General features: G+C 45.5%; 1 protein-coding gene across 2 annotated transcripts in view; it reads right to left on the bottom strand.

Moving 5' to 3' along the window:
• The window catches only part of LOC140200581 (alpha-1,3-mannosyl-glycoprotein 4-beta-N-acetylglucosaminyltransferase B), a 431,883-nt gene that overhangs the window by 157,082 nt on the left and 248,001 nt on the right, over nucleotides 1–26,800 (bottom strand). For both annotated transcript variants that reach the window (XM_072264115.1, XM_072264112.1), the window contains exons 8-9: nucleotides 26,148–26,262; nucleotides 12,868–12,998 (exon numbers count right to left, since the gene is read on the bottom strand). In XM_072264115.1, the coding sequence (XP_072120216.1) occupies nucleotides 12,868–12,998; nucleotides 26,148–26,262 (246 nt within the window). The remainder of the gene's footprint in view (nucleotides 1–12,867; nucleotides 12,999–26,147; nucleotides 26,263–26,800) is intronic.

Raw genomic sequence — 26,800 nt, 5'->3', positions numbered from 1 at the left:
ATCTTGCACCAGCTCAGACTCCTAAGTCTGCTAATGCTTTAATGCCCTCATTAGTAATTGTTTACAAATCTCATAAGCCTGAGAGCTACTTATCTGTAACTTCATCCGCTGTACATTTCCCTTCCTCCCAGTGGCTCCAGAGCCCAATCATTACCGCTCACTCTGTCTTGTGCCCCGTTTCCTGGAGACTGGAACTGATAAACTAATACTATCCATCCATCAGCATCACATAGGGTAGCCAACAAAGATTTATTTTACCTATTTATTTAGAGATACAGCGCCAAACAGGCCTTTCTGGTCCTTTTAGCGCCCCGCCCAGTAAATTCCACCCCCCCACCACCAATTTAATCCTAGCCCAATCAGTAATTTACAATGACCAATTAACCTACTAATCGGTGAGTCTTTCAAATGTGGTAGGAAACTGGAGCACCCAGAGGAAACTCACGTGGTTCACAGGAAGAACGCACAAACTCCTTAGGGAAGCCACTGACGCTGTAATAGTGTTGCGCTAACTGGTATTCTACTGTGGTGATTAATTGTTTTCAATGGCCACGGTTCTTTCTCTCCAGGAACTCAGTACACACTCTTCGAAACAACTAGTTTCACCAGTCAGTGTGGAAAGCCACACTTACAGACCCCAGTTTTCCAAACTAACCCCAGCCCATCCTCTTTTACAGCCCATCTCCATCTCCATCCTCCTGTTTATTCTTGCTCCCCAACAATGAGAATATCTTCAAAGGGCAATGCTCAAAAAAGGTGGCATCCATCATTAAGGGCCCCATCACCCAGGGATGCCCTCTTCTCATTGCTACCATCATGGAGGAGTTACAGGAGCTTGAAGGCACACACTCAGCATTTCAAGAACACCTTCTTCCTCACTATCTTCCTCACTGTCATCAGATTTCTGAATGGACAATGAATCCATGTAAACAACCTCATTTTATTTTCTTTTTCTCACTACTAATTCAATTTATATTTTTATAAATACTTATTGTGACTGATAGGTTTTTTATTATTATGTATTGCAATGTACTGTTGCCACAAAACAACATATTTTACTTCATATGCCAGTGATATTATACCCGATTCTGATTTCCTGTCAGCATCCTCTAGTTCAGAGGGTCACTTGTCAAGAGATCCCACAGACCAGGAACATAAAACATAACATAGAATAGTACAGCACAGCACAGGCCCTTCGGCCCACAATGTTGTGCCGACCCTCAAACCCTGCCTCCGATATAACCCCCCACCTTAAATTCCTCCATATGCCTGTCTAGTAGTCTCTTAAATTTCACTAGTGTATCTGCCTCCACCACTGACTCAGGCAGTGCATTCCACGCACCAATCACTCTCTGAGTAATGAGCTCTCAATGTGTCACTCAGCTCAGAAGCACATCTGTTGCATGAATGTACCACAACAGGATCATAGCCTTATAGAGTGGCCCAATTCGTCTGTGCTGACCACAGCATCTTCCCTGCTAGCCTCTGTTGCCCGTGCTTGGCTCATAACCCTCAAAGCTCCTCCCTCCATGTACCTATCCGAATACTACATGTCGCAATTGCACCTTCAACAACTTTGTTTACTGTGATAAGGAGATTGGCTTTTACAAGATAAGATTAGTTTTATTTGTTCATGGCTTGGCTTCGCAAACGAAGATTTAGGAAGGGGGCTGCCCACGTCTTCTGCAGGCTCGCTGGTGGCTGACGAGGCCAATACAGGACAGGCAGGTCCGGCCACAGCGGCTGCAAGGGAAATTCTGTTCTGGGTTTGGTGCTGCTGTGTCACGGTTCTTCCTCCTTCTCCTTTTGTCCTCAATGCCAGCCCTGCGTGCGTTCTCGAAAGAGGAGACAGACTGGTGAATGGTGTGTCACCAGGCCTCACGATCGGAGGCTAGATTAGACCACTGGCGATGGTCAATGTGACAGGCACCAAGGGATTTCTCCAGAGAGTCCTTGTACCTCTTCTTCGGTGCCCCTCTGTCACGGTGGCCAGTGGAGAGTTCGCCATACAGCACAATCTTGGGCAGGCGATGATCCTCCATCCTGGAGACGTGCCCTGCCCAGCGCAGCTGCGTCTTCAACAGCATGGCCTCGATGCTGGTGACCTCCGCCTGTTCGAGGACTTCGATGTCGGTGATGAAGTCACTCCAGTGGATGTTGAGGATGGTGCGGAGGCAGTGCTGGTGGAAACGCTCAAGGAGTCGTAGGTGGTGATGGTAGGTGACTCACGACTCGGAGCCGTACAGGAGGGTGGTCAGTACAAGGGCTCTGTGCCTTTCTTCAAATGCTTGTTGTTCCAGACTTTTTTGTACAGCCTGCCAAATGCGCTGTTTGCCTTTGCCAGTCTGTTGTCAATCTCTTCGCTGATCTTGGCACCTGACGAGATGGTGCACCCCAGGTAGCTGAACTGGTGGACTGACTTCAGCTCCAGCCGGCCGGATCTCCCATCCATTCTGCTCTCCAATGTTCGCTCCCTGGACAATAAATTGGACTACATCCAACTCCAACGAAATAGTTGGCGGGAGTACAGAGTCTGCTGTGCGTATGTTTTCACAGAAATGTGGCTCTCCGATGGAATCCCGGATACTGCCATTCAGCTGGACAGGCTCGTCTTGTTTCGAGCAGCTCTTTCCGGTAAGACTCGTGGTGATGGCTTGTGTGTTTACATCAATACGGAATGGTGCAGGAACTCTGTGCTGGTTTCCAGATACTGCTCATCGCTAGTGGAGTTTGTGACTCGTAGATGCAGACCATTTTATTTACCACGGGAATTCACCACTGTCCTTATAGTCGGTGTCTACATTCCCCCCAGCGCTAATGCTAAGGAGGCGCTCTGTGAGCTGTATGGGGCTATTAGCGAACTGCAGAACGCACACCCTGATGGACTGTTCATTGTCGCCGGAGATTTTAACCACGCGAACCTTAAGTCAGTGCTCCCTAGATTCCATCAGTATGTGGACTTTGCAACAAGAAGGGAGAACGCGTTGGACCTTGTTTACACAATCATTCCTGGCACGTACCGGGCGAAGCCCCGCTCCCACCTCGGCTACTCAGACCACATCTCTGTTATGCTAACCCCAGCATACAGACCGCTCGTCAGGCGCTCCAGACCAGTTCAGAAGCAGGTGAAAACCTGGCCAGCAGGAGCCATCTCTGCTCTTCAAGACTGCTTTGAGCACACTGACTGGCAAATGTTCAAGGAGGCTGCAACCAATGGCAACTCTACCAACTTACAGGAGTACATGGCATCAGTGACTAGCTACATCAGCAAGTGCATTGATGATGTCACTGTGGCCAAGACCATCAGTACACGCGCTAACCAGAAGCCATGGATGACCGTGGAGGTGCATGCACTGCTGAGGACCCATGACCCTGCCTTCAGAGCAGGCAAGAAGGCAGCCCGAACAACAGCAAGGGGCAAACTGTCCCGGGCCATCAGAGAGGCAGGGCATGCACAGCAAATCCACAGCCACTTCCAGGACAGCGACGACAGGCAGCGCATGTGGAACGGCATTCAGGACATCACCAACTACAAGACAACACCATCTGCCTGTGCTGGTGATGCCTCCCTCCCAGATGCGTTGAATAACTTCTACGCTCGTTTTCAGGCGGAAAATGATGTGGTGGCAAGGAAGACCACCCTTCCTCCAACTGACCAGGTGCTGCGTCTTAACGTGGCTGACGTGAGGAGAACCCTGTGCAGGGTCAACCCATGGAAGGCTGCTGGACCAGACAATATTCCTGGCAGAATGCTTAGAGGATGTGCAGACCAGCTAGCTGAGATTCTCACTGACATCTTCAACATCTCCCTGAGCAACGCCGTCATTCCTACGTGCTTCAAGGCCGCCACCGTCATCCCCGTGCCGAAGAAATCTTCAATGCCCTGCCTCAACGACTACCGTCTCATTGCACTCACATCCATCATCATGAAGTGTTTCGAGAGGCTCGTCATGAGGCACATCAAGACCCTGCTGCCCCCCTCACTGGACCCCCTGCAGTTCGCGTACCATCCCAACCGTTGAACAGACGACACCATTTCCATCACTCTCCACCTGGGCCTAACCCACCTGGACAAAAAAGACACGTACATTCGAATGCTGTTCATAGACTTCAGTTTAGCATTCTACACAATCATTCCTCAGAAACTGACTGGAAAGCTGAGCCTACTGGACCTGAACACCTCCCTCTGCAACTGGATCCTAGACTTCCTGACTGGGAGATCTCAGTCAGTCCGGATTGGAAGCAGCATCTCCAACACCATCACACTGAGCACTGGGGCCCCCCAGGGCTGTGTGCTCAGTCCACTGCTGTTCACTCTGCTGGCCCACGACTGTGCTGCAACACACAGCTTGAACCACATCATCAAGTTCGCTGATGACACAACTGTGGTGGGTCTCATCAGCAAGATCGATGAGTCAGCATACAGAGAGGAGGTGCAGCGGCTAACAGACTGGTGCAGAGCCAACAACCTGTCTCTGAATGTGATCAAAACAAAAGAAATGGTTGTTGACTTCAGGAGGACACGGAACGACCACACTCCGCTGAACATCGACGACTCCTCCGTAGAGATCGTTAAGAGCACCAAATTTCTTGGTGTTCACCTGGCGGAGGATCTCACCTGGTTCCTCAACACCAGCTCCCTAGCAAAGAAAGCCCAGCAGCGTCTCTACTTTCTGTGAAGGCTGAGAAAAGTCTATCTCCCACCCCCCATCCTCACCACATTCTACAGAGGTTGTATTGAGAGCATCCTGAGCAGCTGCATCACTGCCTGGTTCGCAAATTGCACCATCTCGGATCGCAAGACCCTGCAGCGGATAGTGAGGTCAGCTGAGAAGATCATCAGGGTCTCTCTTCCTGCCATTACAGACATTTACACCACACGCTGCATACGTAAAGCAAACAGCATTATGAAGGACCCCACGCACCCTTCATACAAACTCTTTTCCCTCCTGCCATCTGGCAAAAGGCACCGAAGTATTCGGGCTCTCATGACCAGACTATGCAACAGTTTCTTCCCCCAAGCCATCAGACTCCTCAATACCCAGAGCCTGGACTGACACCAACCTACTGCCCTCTACTGTGCCTATTGTCTTGTTTATTATTTATTATAATGCCTGCACTGTTTTGTGCACTTTATGCAGTCCTGGGTAGGTCTGTAGTCTAGTGTAGTTGTTTTACGTAGTTCAGTGTAGTTTTTGTATTGTTTCATGTAGCACCATGGTCCTGAAAAACATCTCGTTTTTACTGTGGACTGTACCAGCAGTTATGGTCAAAATGACAATAAGAAGTGAGTTGACTTGACTTGACTTGACTTGAGCTCTACCTCACTGATGGTGATGCGGGGAGGGTGGTAATCTTCTTGAGGTGCGGGCTGATGGAGAACTATCTTCTTCAAGCTGACTTCCAGTCTGAAGAGCTCGGCAGCCTCTGCAAAGCATGATGGGGACTCCTCTCCAGCAGTGCTTTGGGAACACCTAAAAACCACCATCCTGCAAACCTCTGAAGAAGTCCTAGGGTTTTCCACAAAGAAGAACAAGGACTGGTTCAATGAAAACAACCAGGAGATCCAAGAGTTGCTGGCGAAGAAGAGATCCGCCCACCAGGCGCACCTTGCTCAGCCGTCTTGTCCTGATAAGAAAACAGCCTTCCGCCTTGTATGCAGCAACCTCCAGCACAAGTTTCAAGAGATTCAGAATGTGTGGTGGACAAACCTCGCAAAGAGAACTCAGCTTTGCGCAGACACCGGTGACCACAGAGGGTTTTATGAAGCCCTGAGAGCGGTGTACAGCCCTTCGCACCAGGTCCAGAGACCCTTGCACAGTGCAGGCGGTCAGGCGCTCTTCACGGACAAGGCGTCCATCCTGAACTGGTGGTCAGAACATTTCCAAACTCTCTCCAGCGCCAGCTGCATGGTCCACGACTCAGCAATTCATCTCATCCCACAACAGCCAGAGAAAACAGAACTGGACAAGAGTCCAACCCTACAAGAGACAGTCAAGGCCATAGAGCAGCTGAAAAGTGGCAAGGCAGCGGGAGTTGATGGAATCCCACCTGAGATTTGGAAGCATGGGGGCCCAGCGTTACACACCAAACCCCACGAGCTCTTTGTCTGCTGCTGGGAACAAGGTAAACGACCACAGGACCTCCGTGATGCAGTCATCAACGCCCTGTATAAGAACAAGGGGGAAAAGTCCGACTGCTCCAACTACCGGGCGATAACTCTGCTCTCTATCGTAGGAAAACTCCTCGCAAGAGTCCTCCTGAACAGATTAGTGCCCATCATTGCAGAAGAACAACTCCCAGAGAGCCAGTGTGGCTTCAGAGCCAACAGGAGCACCGCCGACATGGTATTTGTTCTCAGGCAGCTCCAAGAGAAATGTAGGGAACAGAATAAGGGATTGTACGTGATGTTTGTCGACCTTGCCAAAGTGTTTGACACCATGAGCAGGGAAGGTCTGTGGCAAATCATGGAACGACTGGGATGCCCCCCAAAGTTCCTCAGCATGGTCATCCAGCTAAGTGAAGATCAGCGTGGCCAAGTCAGACACAACAACGACCTCTCATAACTCTTCCCAATAGGCAACGGAGTAAAGCAAGGCTGCGTCCTCGCGCCAACTCTCTTCACCATCTTCTTCAGCATGATGCTCAAAAGGGCCACAGAAGACCTTGATGACGAGGACGGTGTTTACATCCGATACCGCACCGATGGCAGCCTGTTCAACCTGAGGTGACTACAGTCCCACACCAAGACATTAGAGCAACTCATCCAAGAGCTACTCTTCGCAGATGATGCTACTCCTGTTGCCCACACAGAGACAGCCCTGCAGCATAGTTTTATTTGTTACATGTACCTCAAAACACACAGTGAAATGTGTCAAATCAACTGGCAAAGATTGTGCTGGGGGAAGCCTGCAAGTGTTGCCTTGCTTCTGGCATCAACATACGAGGGGTGATTGATAAGTTCGTGGCCTAAGGTAGGAGTCAATTTTAGAAAACCTAGCACATTTATTTTTCCTACATTTACACACTTAGTCCAGTGGTCATGGAGCATATGGATCCCTTCTTTGTAGAAGTCAGCGTCTTGGACCTCCAGAAAGTGGTCCACAGCAGGGGTGATTGATAAGTTCGTGGCCTAAGGTAGAAAAAGATGAGTTATTAACTTCAAACTTTCTGCATTTTCACTCAAAGAGTTGAACTGAACATGCATGTAACAAGAGCTGTATAACTCATTTCCTTCGACCTTAGGCCACAAACTTATCAATCGCCCCTGCTGTGGACCACCCGGAGGCCCAAGACGCTCTCGTTACATGCACATGCAGTTCAACTCTTTGAGTGACAATGCAGAAAGTTTGAATTTAATAACTCATCTCACCTTAGGCCATGAACTTATCAATCACCACGGCTGTGGACTACTTCTACAAAGAAGGGATCCGTATGCTCCACGACCGCTGGACTAAGTGTGTACATGTAGGAGGGGACTATGTTGAAAAATAAATATGCTAGGTTTTCTAAAATTGACTCCTTCTACCTTGGGCCACAAACTTATCAATCACTCGTTGTAACATACCCACAATTTACTAATCCTAACCAGCATGCCTTTGGAATGTGGGAGGAAACCGGAGCACCCGGAGCAAACCCACACAGTTCTGGGGAGAATGTACAAATTCCTTATGGACAGTGGTGGGAATCGAACCGGTGATCACTGGCTCTATAAAAAGATTGCTCTACACGGCCAGCACAATTAATCAGCTGTTGGCTGACACTGGATGTAGGAAGAATTATTAGGCAGAACATTGCAGAAATTGTGTACTATATGTTATAGGAAAGATGCGTTTGTGCTGGACAGTCACCAGGATCATTAGCAAAATGTTCTACAGCACAAGCAACTGGTGATCAGAGTTCAAAGTCATATGGGTTAGGGTAAGTAAGTTCCGGGCATGTCGTCAGAAGTGTGGCAACACTTGTGGGCTGGACTGTCTTGGTTATTGATGCAAAATGACGCATTTCACTTCATATTCAATGTAAATGGGACAAATAGAGCAAATCTCATCTGCAGAATCGCTGGTGTTTAAGATGAACCCAGTCTCTTGCTTCTCACAGAATCAGACTCATTCAGTAAAGGAAACTAACACAAAAGCTGGAGAACACATACCACCAGGCTTAGGGACAGTGAATATTCTACTGGTATCAGTCTCTTGTATTTATGGGTGACACAGTAGCTTAGTGATTAATGTTATTATAGCACAAGCGACAGAGGTTTAATTCCCACTGCTGTCTGTAAGGTGTTTACACATTCTCTCTGTGACCATATGGGTTTCCTCCCACATTCCAAAGATGTATGGATTAGTTAGTGAAGTGTGTAATTGGCAGGGTGGGTTTGTTGGGCGGAAGGGCCTGTTACTATGCTGTATCGCTAAATAATAAATAAATGATAAATGTGAACTCCTACCTCTCAGTCTACATCTACTTTGGCCTTTGCACCCTGTCTGCCTGCATGGCATTTTTGTGACTGTAACACTATATCCTTCATTCTGTGATTGTTTTTCCTTCTGAACTTCTGGAGGAATTTAAGGTGGGGGCTTATATGGGAGGCAGGGTTTGAGGGTCGGCACAACATTGTGGGCTGAAGGGCCTGTACTGTGCTGTACTATTCTATGTTCTATGTTAACTACCTCAATGTACTGACTGACGTATGGAATCTGTCAGGATAGCACACAAACAAAAGCTTTTCACTCTACCTCATACATGTGACATAAATAAACTGATTAACAAATAGCCCACCACACTAGTCTTAGCTCTTTGACAGAAGTCTTTAATTCATCCCACTCTTAGATCATAAAAACCATACGACATAGGAGCAGAATTAGGCCATTTGGCCCATTCAGTCTGCTCCATCATTCCATCATGACTGATTTTATTTATTGAAATACAGAATGGAATAGGCCCTTCTAGCCCTTGGTACTGTGCCGCCTAGCAATCCCTCGATTTAAGCCTAGTCTAATCACAGAACAATTTACAATGCCCAATTAACCTACCACCACTGTCTTTAGACTGTAGGAGGAAACCAGAGCACATGGAGCAAACTCACGTGGTCACAAGGAAAACGTACAATATCCTTACGGGCAGCGGTGGGATTATTATCCCTCTGAATAGTTCATTCATTCTCCTGCCTTCTCCTTGTAATCTTTCACCTCAATAATATATCAACGTCCATTTTAAATGTACTCAGTGAACTGGCCTCCACATAAGTCTGTGACAATGAATTCCATAGATTCACTATCCTCTGGCAAAAGAAATTCCACCTCATCTCTGTTCTAAATGGTTTGTCTCTCTATTCTGAGGCTGTGCCCTCTGGTCCTACACTCCCCCACTATAGGAAACACCCTTTCCACATCCATTCTATCTAGGCCTTTCAATATCCCGTCATTCCCCTCAAAGCTGTATAATCTTATTTCTTCTTCAATCATTTATTTAAATCCCTTTTGAATCTTCCCATAAAACCATAAGATATAGGAACAGAATTAGGAATTTGGCGCATTGAGTCTGCCCTGCCATTTCATCCCAATCTCCTGCCTTCCCCCTGTATATCTTCATGCTCTGACCAATCAAGAACCTATCAACCTCTGTCTTAAATATACATAAAGCCTTGACGTCCACAGCTGCCTGTGACAATGAATTCCATAGATTCACTACTCTCTAGCTAAAGAAATTCCTCATCTCCGTTCTAAATGGATGTCCCTCTATTCTGAGCCTTTGCCCTCTGGTCATAGATTCCCCCAATAAAGGAAACATCCTCCTCACATCCATTCTATCTAGGCCTTTCAATATTTCCCTCAGAGCTTACGATTTCCTTTCAGCAGCATGTTCCAGATGACAATAATACACTGCATAAAAATATCAGAATCAGAATCAAGTTTAATATCACTGGTATATGTCGTGTGATTTGTTGTTTTGCAGCAGCAGTGTATTGCAATGCATAAAATTTAAAAATCTATAAATTACAATAAATAAATAAATAAATAAATAAATAAGTTATATTAAATAAGTAATGCAAAAAGAAAGGAAAACAGTAGTGAGGTAGTGTTTGTGGGTTCAATGTCCATTCAGAAACCTGATGGCAAAGATAATAAGAGGAATAGATAGAGTGGACAGCCAGTGCCTCTTCCCCAGGGCACCACTGCTCAATACAAGAGGACATGGCTCTAAGGTAACGGGTGGGAAGGTCAAGGGGGATATTAGAGGAAGGTTTTTACTCAGAGAGTGGTTGGTGTGTGGAATGCACTGCCTGAGTCAGTGGTGGAGGCAGGTACACTCGTGAAGTTTAAGAGACTACTAGACAGGTATATGGAGGAATTTAAGGTGGAGGGTTATATGGGAGGCAGGGTTTGAGGGTCGGCACAACGTTGTGGGCCAAAGGGCCTGTACTGTGCTGTACTATTCTATGTTCTATGTTCTAAAGGGGAAGAAGCTGTTCCTGAAACATTATTATGCATTGGAAAGTACTGCTACTGCTAAACAACAAATTGCACACATTGAGTGTGTGTCTTCAGGCTGCCACCCTGCCTCCATCTCCCTTGATATCCTGTGTATAAAGGATCAGGGCATCCTTAACAGCAATCGTTATACTTTGAAGTGTTTGAAGGCACAGGGCTCCTATTAGTTCACATCTCATTGAGTTTGCTGACCTAACATGGGTAAATGAGGGATTGTACACAGGGGAAAATCGAACAGATAAAAATTCCTGCGGCAACTCCCCACCACAACACTCACAGCACCATTAATCATTCCTTGCACTCACTACACTGAGACTTCCTAACAGTGCAGCAGAAACCCAAAATCAAACTACCTCAGGGAGTCAGTTGTCAACTTGATCAAGAAAAATTCATCACATTTTGGATGCTAACTTGTTAAAAGCACACATCATCTCTCAACAATAATGCTATTAAACACAAACACAAGGGATTCTGTAGATGCTGGAAATCCAGAGCAACACACACAATGTGCTGGAGGAACTCAGCAGGTCAGGCAGCATCGATAGAAATGAATAAATGGTCAACGCTTCAGGCCAAGACTCTTCAACAGGACCTTATATCATTCCCACTCTCCCCCTCCTTCCTTCCCTATTCTTCCATTCCCCATCTGGTTCTCCTCCTCCTTCCCTTTCTTCCATGGTCCACTGTTTTCTCCTATTAGTTTCTTTCTCCAGCTCTTTACCTCTTCACCTCTCCCCTCCTCCTTCCCCCTCACTTGGTCTCCCCTATCACCTGCCAGTTTGTACTCCTTCCGCTCTCACCAGCTTCTTTTTCTGTCTTCTGCCCCCTTCCTTTCCAGATCTGTTGAAGAGTCTCGGCCTGAAATGTCAAATGTTTATTCCCCTCCACAGATACTGTCTGGACTATTGAGTTCCTCCAGCATTTTGTGTGTGCTGCATTTAGATACCAGATTGTCATCAAAATCCATCAGGTTCACCGTTGTCCTTCAGGGGAGAACATCTGGCAAGTTTACACAGTGAGGACTGTGGTTGGCCATAGACCCCCCCCCCCCGGGAACTGACATTGATGGGGACGTGGACTGTTATGATGTAATGGTCAGAGAGTCATACAGCAAGCCCCTTCACCTTGACCATGACACCCATCTAAACTGACCCCATTTACAAAGAACAGTGCATAAACAGACCCTTCAGCTCATGGAGTTGCACCAAACTAATTAAACTACTAATTGAATGCCAACATAGAACAGTACAACACAGTACAGGCCCTTCAGCCTACCATGTTGTGCTGACCTTTTAACCTACTCTAAGATCAATCTAACCCTTCCCACTCACTTAACACTCCATTTTACTATCTCCATGTGCCTATCCAAGAGTCTCTTAAATGTTCCTAATGTATCTGCCTCTACTACCACCCCTGGCAGTGTGTTCTACACACCCACTACTCTGTAAAAAAACTACCCGACATTTCCCATGTAATTTCCTTCAAAAACTTTAAAATTATGCCCTCCTTTCATAGCCATTTCTGCCCTGGGAAAGAATCTCCAGCAATGCCTCTTATCATCTTGTACACCTCTATCAAGTCACTTCTCACCCCTCTTCGCTCCACATAGCAAAGTCCTAACTCACTCAACCTAACCTCATAAGACATGCTCTCTAATCCAGGCAGCATCCTAGTAAATCTCATCTGGATCCTTTCTAAAGTTTCAATGTCCTTCCTATATTGAGGCAACCAGAACTGAATACAATACCCCAAGTGTGGTCTGACCAGAGTTTCATAGAGCTGCAACATTACCTCATGGCCCTTGAACTCAACCCCTGACTAATAAAGGCCAACATATGATATGCTTTCTTAGCCATCCCATCACCTTGCACTGCGACTTTGAGGGATCTACAGATGTGAGTCCTTACTTAGCCTAACTATATAATCCCTTCTGCCTACACAATATCCATATGCCCCCCTTCTCTCCCCATTCACGTGCCTATCTAAGAGCCTCTTAAAAACTCCTATTGTGTTTGCCTCCACTACCACCACCTGCGGCAGCACATTCCAGGCATCTATTTGCTCTCATTAGGCCCATATCGGTCTAAACTTTTCCGATTCACATACCTGTCCAAGTGTCTTCTAAATGTTGTTAATGTACCTGCCTCAACCACCACCTTTGGATGCACATTCCAGACACTCGCCATCCCGTGAAGACTTTGCCGGTCAGGTTCCTGTTAAACCTTTCCCCTCCCACCTTAAACCTATGCCCTCAAGCCTTGATTCACCCACCTTGGGAAAAAGACTGCAGGTCAGATTGTGGGAAGGTACAGTTGGCAAGGAAGTTGTAAAACAGAAATGTGAATGTAATTGAAAAAATCAATATCACACTTACTGCATCTTTTTCTGGGTTACACACTTTAACCCAGAGAATGTGATCAAGCAGCCAATCTATGGGCTTGTCCTTGTAGAACATCAGGATAAACTCCACAATCATGCTTAGGTCCAGTGATTTGAACATCTTTCCTAAAAATGTGAATTAAAACACTATTAAATCCTACTGTTAACATAGAGAGAACAAATGCAACAAGAGGTTTATTTTTAGAGTATACATTTGTAATTAATGTTACACAACTTTTGAGTATGGACAAACATCTCTATCCGAGGACTATCAATAATTTTGGTTGTAAAGTGCTTGACACAATGTAAAATTCAACAGGCTGCCTGGGTCGTGAGCGCTGGAGGAGGACAGTGATGTGCTGTGGAAATGTAATTGCTTTACTAAGCAAGAGATTGCCTGGGGATATAGCATGCAACCAATTTGAGAGAGAACAGGAAACATTTCAGTGTGAAAGGGACAAGGACAGGAAGGGGCAGCCTAGAGATTGTCCTGGGTGAGAGGAGTAACAACACATGGACACAAAAGTAGAAATACATTCAGTGTTCAAAGACTAACTGGGGATCTCGGAATATCTATCTTGGGCCAGGGCACCTGGTATATAGCACGTTTTAGCAATGAGGAACTAATCGTGGACTTCAGGAAGGGAAAAGTTGGGAGGACACACACAGTCCTCTTCAAGGGGGCAGCAGTAGAAAGGATGAGCAGCTTCTGGGTGTCAACATCTCAGAGGATCTATTGAGTCCAACATATTGATGCAATGACAAAGAAGACAAGCCAGCGGCTCTACATCATTAAGAGTTTAAGAGGACTTGGTATGTCATCAAAGACTCTTGCAAGCTTCTGTTAATACTGAGAGGAGAGCATTCCTAATGGTTACATCGCTATCTGGTATAGAGGCTCCAGTGCAGCAATGCATAGGATCAGAACAAACTGCAGAGGGCTGTAGACTCAGCCAGCTCCATCACGGGCACTAGCCTCCCCACTATTAAGGGCATCTCCACGAGGCCATGCCCTTAGTAATGAGGATCCATCACTAAGGATCCTCATCATTTGGGACATGCCCTCTTCTCATTCCTACCATTGGGAGGAGGTACAGGAGCATGAACACTTAATGGTTCAGGAATAGCTTCTTCCCTTCCACTATCAGATTTATGAACGTTCATGAACCAATGAACACTTTCTTGTAAATCTTTCTTTTGCACTATGTTTATTTTGGTAACCTACAATAATTTTACATCTTTCCACCTTACTGTCATCGCAAACAATAAATTTCATCTCATACAAGCCAGTGATTTAAAAAAAACATGATTTTGATGAAAAATTTGCTTGCAGGAGCATCACAGGTTAATAGATATGGACAACACACAGAACATAAATTATACTGTGAAACTTTGTTCCGAAATTGGTGATGTTCAGAAGAGAAATTATTTACTTATTATTTAAGACACACAAAAGTTGCTGGTGAACGCAGCAGGCCAGGCAGCATCTATAGGAAGAGGTACAGTCGACGTTTCCGGCCGAGACCCTTTATCAGGACTAACTGAAAGAAGAGATAGTAAGACATTTGAAAGTGGGAGGGGGAGGGGGAGACCCGAAATGATAGAAGACAGGAGGGGGAGGGATGGAGCTAAGAACTGGAAAGTTGATCCCTCTGTCCCTCTCACTATACCCCTTGCCCATCCTCTGGGCTCCCCCCCCACTTTTTTTCTCCCTGGGCCTCCTGTCCGTCCCATGATCCTCTCATGTCCCTTTTGCCAATCAACTTTCCAGCTCTTAGCTCCACGCCTCCCCCTCCCACTTTCAAATCTCTTACTAGCTCTTCCTTCAGTTAGTCCTGATGAAGGGTCTCGGCCCGAAACATCGACTGTACCTCTTCCTATGGATGCTGCCTGGCCTGCTGCGTTCACCAGCAACTTTTATGCGTGTTGCTTGAAATTCCGGCATCTGCAGATTTCTTCATGTTTGCATTTACTTATTATTATTTGTTTTTTTTTGTATCTGCACAGTTTGTCTTCTTTTGCACAATGTTTGTCAGTCTTCGTGTGGAATTTTTCTAGTTCTTTCCTTAATTATTTATTTATTGATTGATTGATTGAGAGATACAGAGCATAACAGATCTGTCTGGCCCACCAAGCTGCACTGCCAGCAACCCAGCTATTGTACTTCTTTGCTCTACTATGATTCTCTGCAAGAAAGTGAATCTCAGGGTGGTAGATGGTGGCAAATATGTACTTTGATAATAAATTTACTTTGAACTTTGAGACACCAGTGGCAGTGGCTCCATTTCCATTCTCCAGCCCCTCACCTGTGCCAGCGATCCCCAAATCCCTGCCCACCACTACCTCCAGTAAAAGGCAAACAAGCTGTGACTCTGAGACAAGGCAACCTTCTGCCAGGCTTGTTCCAATTTGAATGTGGCTCAGCACACAGTTGCTGTTGGAGCAGTGAACAAAAATGTGCTGCATCCAACTCAGCAGAAATAAATTGCTGGTCGCCTCAATAGCTGCCTGCTGAGGCACACTGCAGCTGCCAAAACAGTTACAGAGCTGCAATTGTGTTAATGCAGTCCTCACTTAGCCCCGCATATCTGCAACGAATCTGTGCCGCACTTTCCAGTGGCCTTTTCCTGATGATTCTGTGGACACTCGAGTCAAGACAGAAGGGGATGGTGTCTCAAAGTTGAATCACCACTGCTGGCTGTGTTTAACACAGTCAGATTGTCTAAAAATTGTTTACCACACATCATGGTAGCATAGAGCTTCTACAGCTCGAGGTTTCAGAAGTTCAGAATTCAACTCTGGTGTCCACTGTAAGGAAGCTTGTACGTCCTCCCCGTGTGCATGTGAGTTTCCTCCGGGTGCTCCGGGTTCTTCCCGCAGGTCATAGACATACTGGTTAGTAGGTTAATTGGCCATGGTAAATTGTCCTGTGATTAAGTTAGGGTTAAATCGGTGGGTGGCTGGGCGTTGTGGCTTGGTGGGCCGGAAATTCAGTTATGTATCTCTAATATGAAGAAACAGCCTTATCATTCCGCTTAAGCAATGGCTGGCTTGGTCGACCTGCCCACTGTCCTTCATACTTTCATGGTCCACCTATCGTCCACTTCCCCTGATCTCACCACTCCCCCTCTCTGCTTTATACTAACTATCGTCCCTCTCCTCCACAAATCCTGATGCAAGGTTTCATACTCAGAAATGTCATCAAGTCCACTCCCCACACAGATACAACCAGCTGACTTCCTCCAGCAGTGTGCTGTTCTAGATTCTGCAGACTCTTGCGCTTTCTGTATTTTCATACTCGGTTGTGCCAGCGACCCGGGTTCAATTCTGCCACTGTCTGAAAGGAGTCTGTACGTTCTCTCCGTGGCCACATGGCTCCACCGAGGGTTTGGGTATCGTCCACAAGACATACGGGTTAGGGTTAACAAGTTGTGGCATGCGATACGGCGACACTTGCCAGCTGCCCCCAGCACATCCTTGTGTGTTTCAATGTCGACATGCATGCAGACATGGTCAGAAGTTCAATTGTTGTTCAGATCACACATCAGAACAGGGAAGAAATGTGATGTAAGTAACTTGGACTGTGGAATTATTGTTGTTCTAGATGGGGTGGTTTGAGTCTCTCAGAAACTGCAGATCTCCTGGGATTTTCACACACAACAGTTTCTAAGGTTTACAATGAATAGTGTGAAAAACAAAAAATATCTAGTGAACAGCAGTTTTGTGGGAGAATGGGTAGACTGGTTCAAATTGACAGGAATGCAATAGTAACTCAAATATCCATGAGTTACACTAGAGGTGTGCAGTACAGCATCTCTGAAACACAAAACACCAAACCTTGAAGTGGATCGACTACAGCAAGAGAAGACCACACTAGGTTCCACTCAGGTACCTAATAAAGTGGCCACTGAGCAGATATCTCTACTATAAGGGTTCATAGAACACACAACAGTACAGCACAGGAACAGGCCCTTCAACCCACAATGATGTGCCAAGTCAATTAAATTATTAATCAAATGGTCAACTAAACTAATCTCTTCTGCCTACACAATGTTCATATCTTTCCATTTCCCTCACATTCATGTCTCTTAAAAATCTCTAATGTATCTGTCTCTACCACCACCCCGGGCAGCACATTTCAGGCACCCAGCACTCTCTGAGTAAAAAAAAATTACCCCGCTCATCTCCTTTGAAATTACCCCCTCTCACATTAAATACGTGCCCTCTGGTATTAGACATTTCAACCCTTAGAAAAGATATTATCTGTCTACTCTATCTATGCCCCTCATAATCTATCAGATCTCCCCTTAGCCTCTGTATATTTGAAGATCCCATTTAATATCCCCTATACTCTCTTTGTCTTTCTACCCTGTCCTATCATGCTCCACTCCATCACTCCCGTAGGGTTCTGGCCAGAGATCTTGTTGAACTAAGGCAAGCTCTGAAGTGAAAATTGCATGGCTACAGCTTGATCAATCTGCCTCTCGGTAGATTTTAAGGCTCTTACTGATGCAAAATGTTCCTGATATAAAACAAAAAATTGTAATAATGTTATGTGAACAGCTAGAGTCGCGTTGTAGGAATTTACACCAGCTGTTCACTGCTTTCAAAAGTTATGAAAATATAAAATAGCTTTGACACTAATCTTGGCGACAAGTAAGATTAGCATCTCAAAATAAGAGGAGGATGTGATCTGATTTAACCTTGGTTTTGCCTGAATGTGTTCAAACGATACATATTTCACTTTCTGAAGGATGTCCTTCAAAACCAGTGTGATGTAAATCACCACACTCTTTAAGGCCACAAGACATAGAAACATAGAAAACCTACAGGACAATACAGGCCCTTCAGCCCACAAAGCTGAACATGTCCTTACCTTAGAAATTACCTAGGGTTACTCATAGCCTTCTATTTTTCTGAGATCCATGAACCTGTCCAGGTGTCTCTTAAAAGACCCTATTGTTTCCACCTCCACCACCGTCGCCGGCAGCCCATTCCACGCACTCACCACTCTCTGTGTAAAAAACTTATCCCTGACATTCCCTCTGTACCTGCTTCCAAGCACCTTAAAACTGTGCCCTCTTGTGCTAGTCTCTTCAGTCCTGGGAAAAAGCCTCTGATTATCCACATGATCAATGCCTCTCATTATCTTGTTGACCTCTATCAGGTCACCTCTCATCCTCTGTTGCTCCAAGGAAAAAAGGCCGAGTTCAGTCAACCTATTCTCATAAAGTATGCTCCCCAATCCAGGCAACATCCTTGTAAAAATTCCTCTGCACCCTTTCTATGGTTTCCACATCCTTCCTATAGTGAGACGACCAGAACTGAGCACAGTACTCCAAGTGGGGTCTGACCAGGTCCTATATAGCTGTAACATTACCTCTCGGCTTTTAAACTCAATCCCACGACTGATGAAGGCCAATGCACCGTATGCTTTCTCAACCACAGCGTCAACCTGTGCAGCAGCTTTGAGTGTCCTATGGACTTGGACCCCAAGATCCCTCTGACCCTCCACACTGCCAAGAGTCTTACCATTAATACTATAATCTGCCATCATATTTGACCTACTAAAATGAACCACCTCACACTTCTCTGGGTTGAACTCCATCTGCCACTTCTCAGCCCAGTTTTGCATCCTATCAGAGTCTGCTCCACCATTACATCATGGCTGATTTATTATCCCTCTCAACCCCATTCTCCAGCCTTCTCCCTGTAACCTGTCTAATCAAGAACCTATCAAGCTCCACTTTAAATATACCCAATGACTTGGCCTCTACAGTTGTCCGTGGCAATCAATTCCATATATTCACCACAGAAATTCCCCCTCTTCTCTGTTCTAAATGGACATTCCTCAAATCTGAGGCTGTGCCCTCTAGTCTTAGATTCCCCCACTACAGTAAACATCTACTCCTCATCCCAGTTCTAAATGGATGTCTTTCTATTCTGAGACTGTGCCCTCTGCTCCTAGACAAAGATTCAAAGTACATTTATTATCGAACTATGTATGCAGTATACAACCCTGAGATTTGTCTTCCCACAGACAGCTATGAAATAAAGAAAATTATGGAACCCAAAGAAAAACATCAAACACCCCCCCATGTGCAAAAAAAAAATCGCACAAACGACAACAAAAGAAGAATGAAAAACACAGAGTATAAAAGACAAAATCCAAAGAGTCCAGGTATATTCAGTTCAGATCAGTGTTCCTTATCTGACCAGGGTCCTATATAGCTGTAACATTACTTCTCGGCTCTTAAACTCAATACCACGACTGATGAAGGCCAATGCACCGTATGCTTTCTCAACAACAGAGTCTGCCACCCCGATTCAAAATGGCCCAAAACAGGAACAAAAAAAGGAGTAACCAGAAACGAGAAACAATCATAACATGAACTACTGAGTCCCATTCACAGACCCTGTTAATTAAACCTTGCCTGAGACTCAAAACTCTGGCACCATCCTCAGACAGCATTAAGGGAAAGTGAGTCCATCCAAATGCAGGGACCTTCCTCTGGGAGCAGCAAGCAAGAGGCTGGTAGACAATGCTGAACATCTCCTCGCCTTCCACACTCACCTCGATGATTTTAATCTTTCTTGTTACTTTAATCAGCGTGACCAGTGAGACATGCAGTCTCATCTAAGAAGCATGGAGATGGTTCGTGCCCCACCTCCAGGCTTTTTAGTCTCCAGGCCGCATGCCTCAGGGAACCCTCTCGGAGACAGCAAAGCACCAGATCGCTCAATCAGTCCAAAAACACAACATCAAAATGTAGTTCACAGGCTCCAACAGTAGCAGAACCACATATGAAAGAAAAAGATGTACAAGAAGTGAAAGAAATGGTTTTATGAACTGTCTGGAGGATGTCGCCCATGGTCGCTGGTGCCATCTTCTTCCAGACTCCCCCACCACAGGAAACATCCTCTCCACATCCACTCTAAATGGATGTCTCTCTATTCTGAGGCTGTGCCCTCCTCGTTCCTTTTGTTTCACTGAGTGAAGACTTTGCAAGGTGAAATTACATGGACTTGTGTATCACTTGCGTCATAATTAATAATCCCAGAGTCTAAGCAGACCCACCAGTAGTGCAGCAGCCAGTGTAACACTTTACAGTGCCAGCATTAGGGAGTTAAATACCCACCGCTGTCTGTAAGGAGTTTGTACGTTCTCCCCGTGACATTGTGGGTTTCCACCCATATTCCAAAGATGTACTGGTTAGTGTAAGTATGCTGTGTGGTCACCAAAAGTACAGCAACCCTGTGAGTTACCTCCAGCACATCCTCGAACTGACTTCTTCTTCTTCTTAAGCCCCATCACCTTGACTGGGGTATAGACCGCTGACAGTAACTCCCCAGAGTCCTCTGTCCTGGGCCAGTCTTTCACATTGTCTCCAGGTGTAGACCACCATCTTCTTGGTGTTTCCTTCCTCTCCCAGGAATGAGGTCTTTGGAGCTTCTACTGGCATTTCTGTAGCTCTGGGCTTTTACGGGATGGGTTACTAGCCCTATGCCCAACCCTCCCTGGGACTGCCCACTGAAGAGTCATATCCTCAGAATGTGTTGTTTGTATATCACAGTGAATGGCGATGCTGGCTCGAAGGGCCGAATGGCCTACTCCTGCACCTACTGTCTATTGTCTATATATTCAAATAATGGACCTCACTGTATGGTTCAAAAGACAATGCACTTCACTGTATGTAAAAGATAATATTTATTCTTCTCTCTCTGTGATAAAATTCAAATATTGAACAGTGGAACTCTGGGCAAGGAAGGATGTTAGGAAAGTTAATAAAGCAAATTCAATTACATGATCCGACTAGCACAAGGGACTGTCAGTTGCTTGTTCCTAATTACACGACTTCAGGCTGTGTTCACACAGAGATGAGAACAACTCCATAAATCTTTCCAAACATATAATGTGCTGAGGCAAAAAGCTTTTGAGTGGGTGAATGCAAGAGAAGCTGTCAGCAAAAAACAGAAACAATCAAATGTACAGTGGTCAAACTGTGACCACACAGCAGAACAAAGCGACCCACGTCTGGCTGTTGCTAACACAGCACATTTCTGTTACTCTCTTTATCAGCGCTGGCTTACACAACCAACTCTGATAAAGGATCTTGGCCCGAAACTTCAACTGTGCATTACCCTCCACAGATGCTGCCTGATCTTACGAGTGTCTACAGCATTTTGTCTGTTGCTTCACAGTCTCTCTGGTAGTGACTGATCAATAAGCTTTATGAAGTCATGGTCATAGTCATAGTCATACTTTATTGATCCCGGGGGAAATTGGTTTTCGTTACAGATGCACCATAAGTAATAAATAGTCATAGAACCATAAATAGTTAAATAGTAATATGTAAATTATGCCAGTAAATTATGAAATAAGTCCAGACCAGCCTATCGGCACAGGGTGTCTGACCCTCCAAGGGAGAAGTTGTAAAGTTTGATGGCCACAGGCAGGAATGACATCCTATGACGCTCTGTGCTGCATCTTGGAGGAATGAATCTCTGGCTGAATGTACTCCTGTGCCCACCCAGTACGTTATGTAGTGGGTGGGAGACATTGACCAAGATGGCATGCAACTTAGACAGCATCCTCTTTTCAGACACCACCGTGAGAGAGTCCAGTTCCATCCCCACAACATCACTGGCCTTACGAATGAGTTTGTTGATTCTGTTGGTGTCTGCTACCCTCAGCCTGCTGCCCCAGCACACAACAGCAAACATGATAGCACTGGCCACCACAGACTCGTAGAACATCCTCAGCATCGTCCGGCAGATGTTAAAGGACCTCAGTCTCCTCAGGAAGTAGAGACGGCTCTGACCCTTCTTGTAGACAGCCTCAGTGTTCTTTGACCAGTCCAGTTTATTGTCAATTCGTATCCCCAGGTATTTGTAATCCTCCACCATGTCCACACTGACCCCCTGGATGGAAACAGGGGTCACCTGTACCTTGGGTCACCGGTACCTTAGCTCTCCTCAGGTCTACCACCAGCTTCTTAGTCTTTTTCACATTAAGCTGCAGATAATTCTGCTCACACCATGTGACAAAGTTTCCTACAGTAGCCCCGTACTCAACCTCATCTCCCTTGCTGATGCATCCAACTGTGGCAGAGTCTTCTGAAGATGACAAGACTCTGTGCAGTAGTTGAAGTCCGAGGTGTAAATGGTGAAGAGAAAGGGAGACAAGACAGTCCCCTGTGGAGCCCCAGTGCTGCTGATCACTCTGTCGGACACACAGTGTTGCAAGCTCACGTACTGTGGTCTGCCAGTCAGGTAATCAAGAATCCATGACACCAGGAAAGCATCCACCTGCATCGCTGTCAGCTTCTCCCCCAGCAGAGCAAGGCGAATGGTGTTGAACACACTGGAGAAGTCAAAAAACATGACCCTCACAGTGCTCGCTGGCTTGTCCAGGTGGGCGTAGACACGGTTCAGCAGGTAGATGATGGCATCCTCAACTCCTAGTCGGGGCTGGTAGGTGAACTGGAGGGGATCTAAGTGTGGCCTGACCAAAGGCCGGAGCAGCTCCAGAACAAGTATCTCCAGGGTCTTCATGATGTGGGAGGTCAATGCCATCGATCACTGATTAGCTCACAACTGGGGTACCTTGGGCAGTACTGGACACCCAGGGAAGTGAACACACATACAGTGAAGTGCATTATTTGCATATACAAGAGATTGTGCAGTTGCTGGAAACCTGGAGCAACACACACAAAATGCTATTGTGTCCTAGCTTTCTATGTGATACGCAAACCAGCATGCAGAATCAGAATCAGGTTTATTATCACCGGCATGTGTTGTGAAATTTGTTAACTTAGCAGCAGCAGCAGTTCAATGCAATACATAATATAGAAGAAAAAATAATTAAAAAATAAATATATCAATTACAGTATATGTATATTGAATAGATTAAAAATAGTGCAAAAAACCAGAAATAGTATATATTTAAAAAGTGAGGTAGTGTTCATGGGTTCAATGTCCATTTAGGAATCAGATGGCAGAGGGGAAGAAGCTGTTCCTGAATTGCTGAGTGTGTGCCTTCAGGCTTCTGTACCTCCTCCCTGATGGTAACAGTGAGAAAAGGGCATGCCCTGGGTACTGGAGGTCCTTAATAATGGACGCTGCCTCTCTGAGACACCACTCCTGGAAGACGTCCTGGGTACTTTGTAGCTGACTAAACTTACAACCCTCTGCAGCTTCTTTTGGTCCTGTGCAGTAGCCGCCCCCCGCCCCCGACCCCCGACCCCCATACCAGACAGTGATGCAGTCTGTCAGAATGCTCTCCACGGTACATCTATAGAAGTTTTTGAGTGTATTTGTTGACATACCAAATCTCTTCAAACTCCTAATGAAGTATAGTCAATGTCTTGCCTTCTTTATAACTGCGGGGACCAGGTTAGGTCCTCAGAGATCTTGACACCCAAGGACTTGAAACTTCTCACTGTCTCCACTTCTGATCCCTCTATGAGGATTGGTATGTGTTCCTTTGACTTACCCTTCCTGAAGTCCACAATCAGCTCTTTCGTCTTACAGACATTGAGTGCCAGGTTGTTGCTGTGACCCCACTCCACTAGTTGGCATATTTCACTCCTGTACGCCCTCTCGTCATCATCTGAGATTCTACCAATAATGGCAAATTTATAGATGGCATTTGAGCTATGCCCAGCCACACAGTCATGAGTATGTGGAGAGTAGAGCAGTGGCCAAGCACACACCCCTGAGGTGTGCCAGTGTTGATCATCAGCAAGGAGGAGATGTTATCACCAATCTGCACAGATTGTGGTTTTCTGGTTAGGAAGTTGAGGAACCAATTGGAGAGGGAGGTACAGAGGCCCAGGTTCTGCAACTTCTCAATCAGGGAATGCAAGGCAGGGCGGTACGATATGGAGACCAAGCTGTTGCCCATGTAAACAACAGGAATTCTGCAGATGCTGGAAATTCAAGCAACACACATCAAAGTTGTTGGTGAACGCAGCAGGCGAGGCAGCATCTCTAGGAAGAGGTACAGTCGACGTTTCAGGCCGACACCCTTTGTCAGGTCCTGACGAAGGGTCTTGGCCTGAAACGTCGACTGTGCCTCTTCCTAGAGATGCTGCCTGGCCTGCTGCGTTCACCAGCAACTTTGATGTCTGTTGCCCATGTAGTAGGTTCCCCTTCTCCACATGGCTGATGAATCTAAAGGAACAGTAGAGGCTGATACAGTTTGGCACCAGCAATGTCGCAGGAGTTTCTTTTTTTTTCTTTTTCAACCTTTTTATTAGTATTGTAATGATAAAGATTAACATAACAGAGTCATCATACAAAGTTATTGGGATTACATTGTTGTAATTATCCTATATAAGTATAAACCCAGTTAATACATGGATATTAAACCTCCCAATCTTACAAGATACAAATATTATATATAGACAAATTAACATGAAAAAGGAAAAAAAATATACCCCCTAACAAAAACTAATCTAACAAAATAGACCAACTAAACTAGGAGTTTCTAGTGAGCATTGAACTCAACACAGGATTGCCTTGGGGTCTCCGGTTCTGGATCCTGTCTCAGGGTTTACTCCCAAAGCCATCCCCATCAGTGCACAGCCACAAGGCAGTAGAGGTTTGAGACTAGAGTTTTCCTTCTCCTAAATAAGCTGATAATAATAACCACAGATGATGAGCCCCATCTGCCCAGAGAGATTCAAAGTACATTTATTATCAAAGAACGTATAAATTATACAACCTTCAGATTTGTCTGCTTACAGGCAGCCACAAAGCAAGATGCCTGAAAGAATGGAATTTTAAAAAAACAAAGGCTAACACCTAATGCGCAGAGGATGAGACAAAAAAAACACAAATCATGCCAACAATACAAGTGAGCAACAGGATTCCAAACCAATTGAGTCCTTAGATCGAAATCCCTGGAGTAGGCCCAAAGCCTTGGTATCAGTTCATAATATTAACAGGGCAAATCGCCACAAAGCTCTCAGACACAAAGCACAGCAGCCGGAGGCAGTCTCGCACCAAGGTGAGAGAAGTGAACATCACAGGAGAATGAAATCCGCCTGACTCTCGCCTCTGATCTTAACACCCTGTCTTTCCCGTCTACGTGGACCAGCATTTAAATTAATGAAGTGGATCATACCGCACATTAGAACTCAGGCCCCAGCACAGCATAATGCACTGGGCCTAGATGCCACCGCCCAGCGATTCAGTCTGGGTATAGACAGGCTGAAGGTGTTATTAGTAATGTTTTTAGTCGAATTCCTTGCCTTTTGAACTGCCAGTAAGCTTTTGCATGCCTTCGGTAGTGCCACCTTAACCAGAAGCTATTTGATCTGAAAGATGTTACATGCATAGATTTTCCTAGATCTAAAATTACTTACCATGGATAGCCTGCTTGGTTTTTAAACTGAACTATTCAATTTCTGAGAAGGATATGAACAAACTTTAACCCAATAGCAAAATTCTGAACAGGTCAAGCAGCATGTGTGAGGGGGGAACAAACTATAGGGATGTCTCACTATAATTATAAAGAGCCAGAGAGTCATGCAGCTACTTGAGGAGACCACAAACAAATTACTCCACACAAGTGCTGTGCTTTTACTAACCCACCATCAAGTCACTAGAATTAGTTTTAGTCTTCATGAATAAGGATATACATCTTCACAGTTATGCAGCTCTTTGACATCACAAAGAGGAGGAACAGGAATGACTTTTGAAATTCCCAGGGCGGAAATGGCTAACACAAGGGGCTATAATTTTAAGGAGATTGAAGGGAAGTATAGGGGAGATGTCAGAGGTAAGTGTTTTTTACACAGAGAGTGGTGGGTGTGGGAACACCCTACTAGGTGTGGTGATAGAGGCAGGTACATTCGGGACATTTAAAAGTCTCTTAGATAGACACATGGATGATAGAAAAATGGAGGGTTATGTGCTAGGGAAGGATTAGATTGATATTAGAATAGGCCAAAAGATTGGTACATCATCATAGGTCAAATGATTTGTACTGTGCTGTGCTGGTCTATGTTCTAACTAAATTAGCAATTAAGGGTCTAGCTGAAAATACTGAGTGAATGTGAGAGGGTGGGGAAACTGAGCAGAATAAGAAGACCCTCTGGTTTAATTAGTCTCTGAGCTAGAATAAACAAATTCAGTCAGGGGACTGAAGCTTGTGGTTCCAGGCCGCAAAGGTTAAAAATAGCATTGGTTTCACTGAGGTCGTCATTCTGAGTTTCATCTTGTAGTGTAGGAGCAGAATGGAAAGCATGGAAATTTCTGGGAGTTTACCAATAAATCCAAGCTGGGAAAATTCCAGGATCATCCACTCCCCCGATGGTTGCTGCAGTGCAAAGTTCTTCATTGTGCTTAGATAATTCGGTCTCGCCACAATATCATCTTCCAGCTAGAAATGAACACAAACTCTCTTTAGTAAATCGCATTCTATTAACTATGCTCCTGAATAGTTTTTATTATCACTGATAATAGGATGCTAAGAGGATGCAGGGTGACTTGGATAGGTTAGGTGAGTGGGCAAATTCATGGCAGTTGCAATTTAATGTGGATAAATCTGAGGTTATCCACTTTGGTGGCAAGAACAGGAAAACAGATTATTATCTGAATGGTGGCCGATTAGGAAAAGGGGAGGTGCAACGAGACCTGGGTGTCATTGTACACTAGTCATTGAAAGTGGGCATGCAGGTACAGCAGGCGGTGAAAAAGGCGAATGGTATGCTGGCGTTCATAGCAAGAGGATTCAAGTACAGGAGCAGGGAGGTACTACTGCAGTTGTACAAGGCCTCGGTGAGACCACACCTGGAGTATTGTGTGCAGTTTTGGTCCCGTAATCTGAGGAAAGACATTCCTGCCATAGAGGGAGTATAAAGAAGGTTCACCAGATTGATTCCTGGGATGGCAGGACTTTCATATGATGAAAGACTGGA

The sequence above is a fragment of the Mobula birostris genome, chromosome 7 (assembly GCF_030028105.1).
Source record: "Mobula birostris isolate sMobBir1 chromosome 7, sMobBir1.hap1, whole genome shotgun sequence".
Classification (NCBI taxonomy): Eukaryota; Metazoa; Chordata; class Chondrichthyes; order Myliobatiformes; family Myliobatidae; genus Mobula; species Mobula birostris.
Note: the sequence above shows the minus strand (reverse complement) of the source record. Positions and strands in the feature narration are given on the sequence as shown.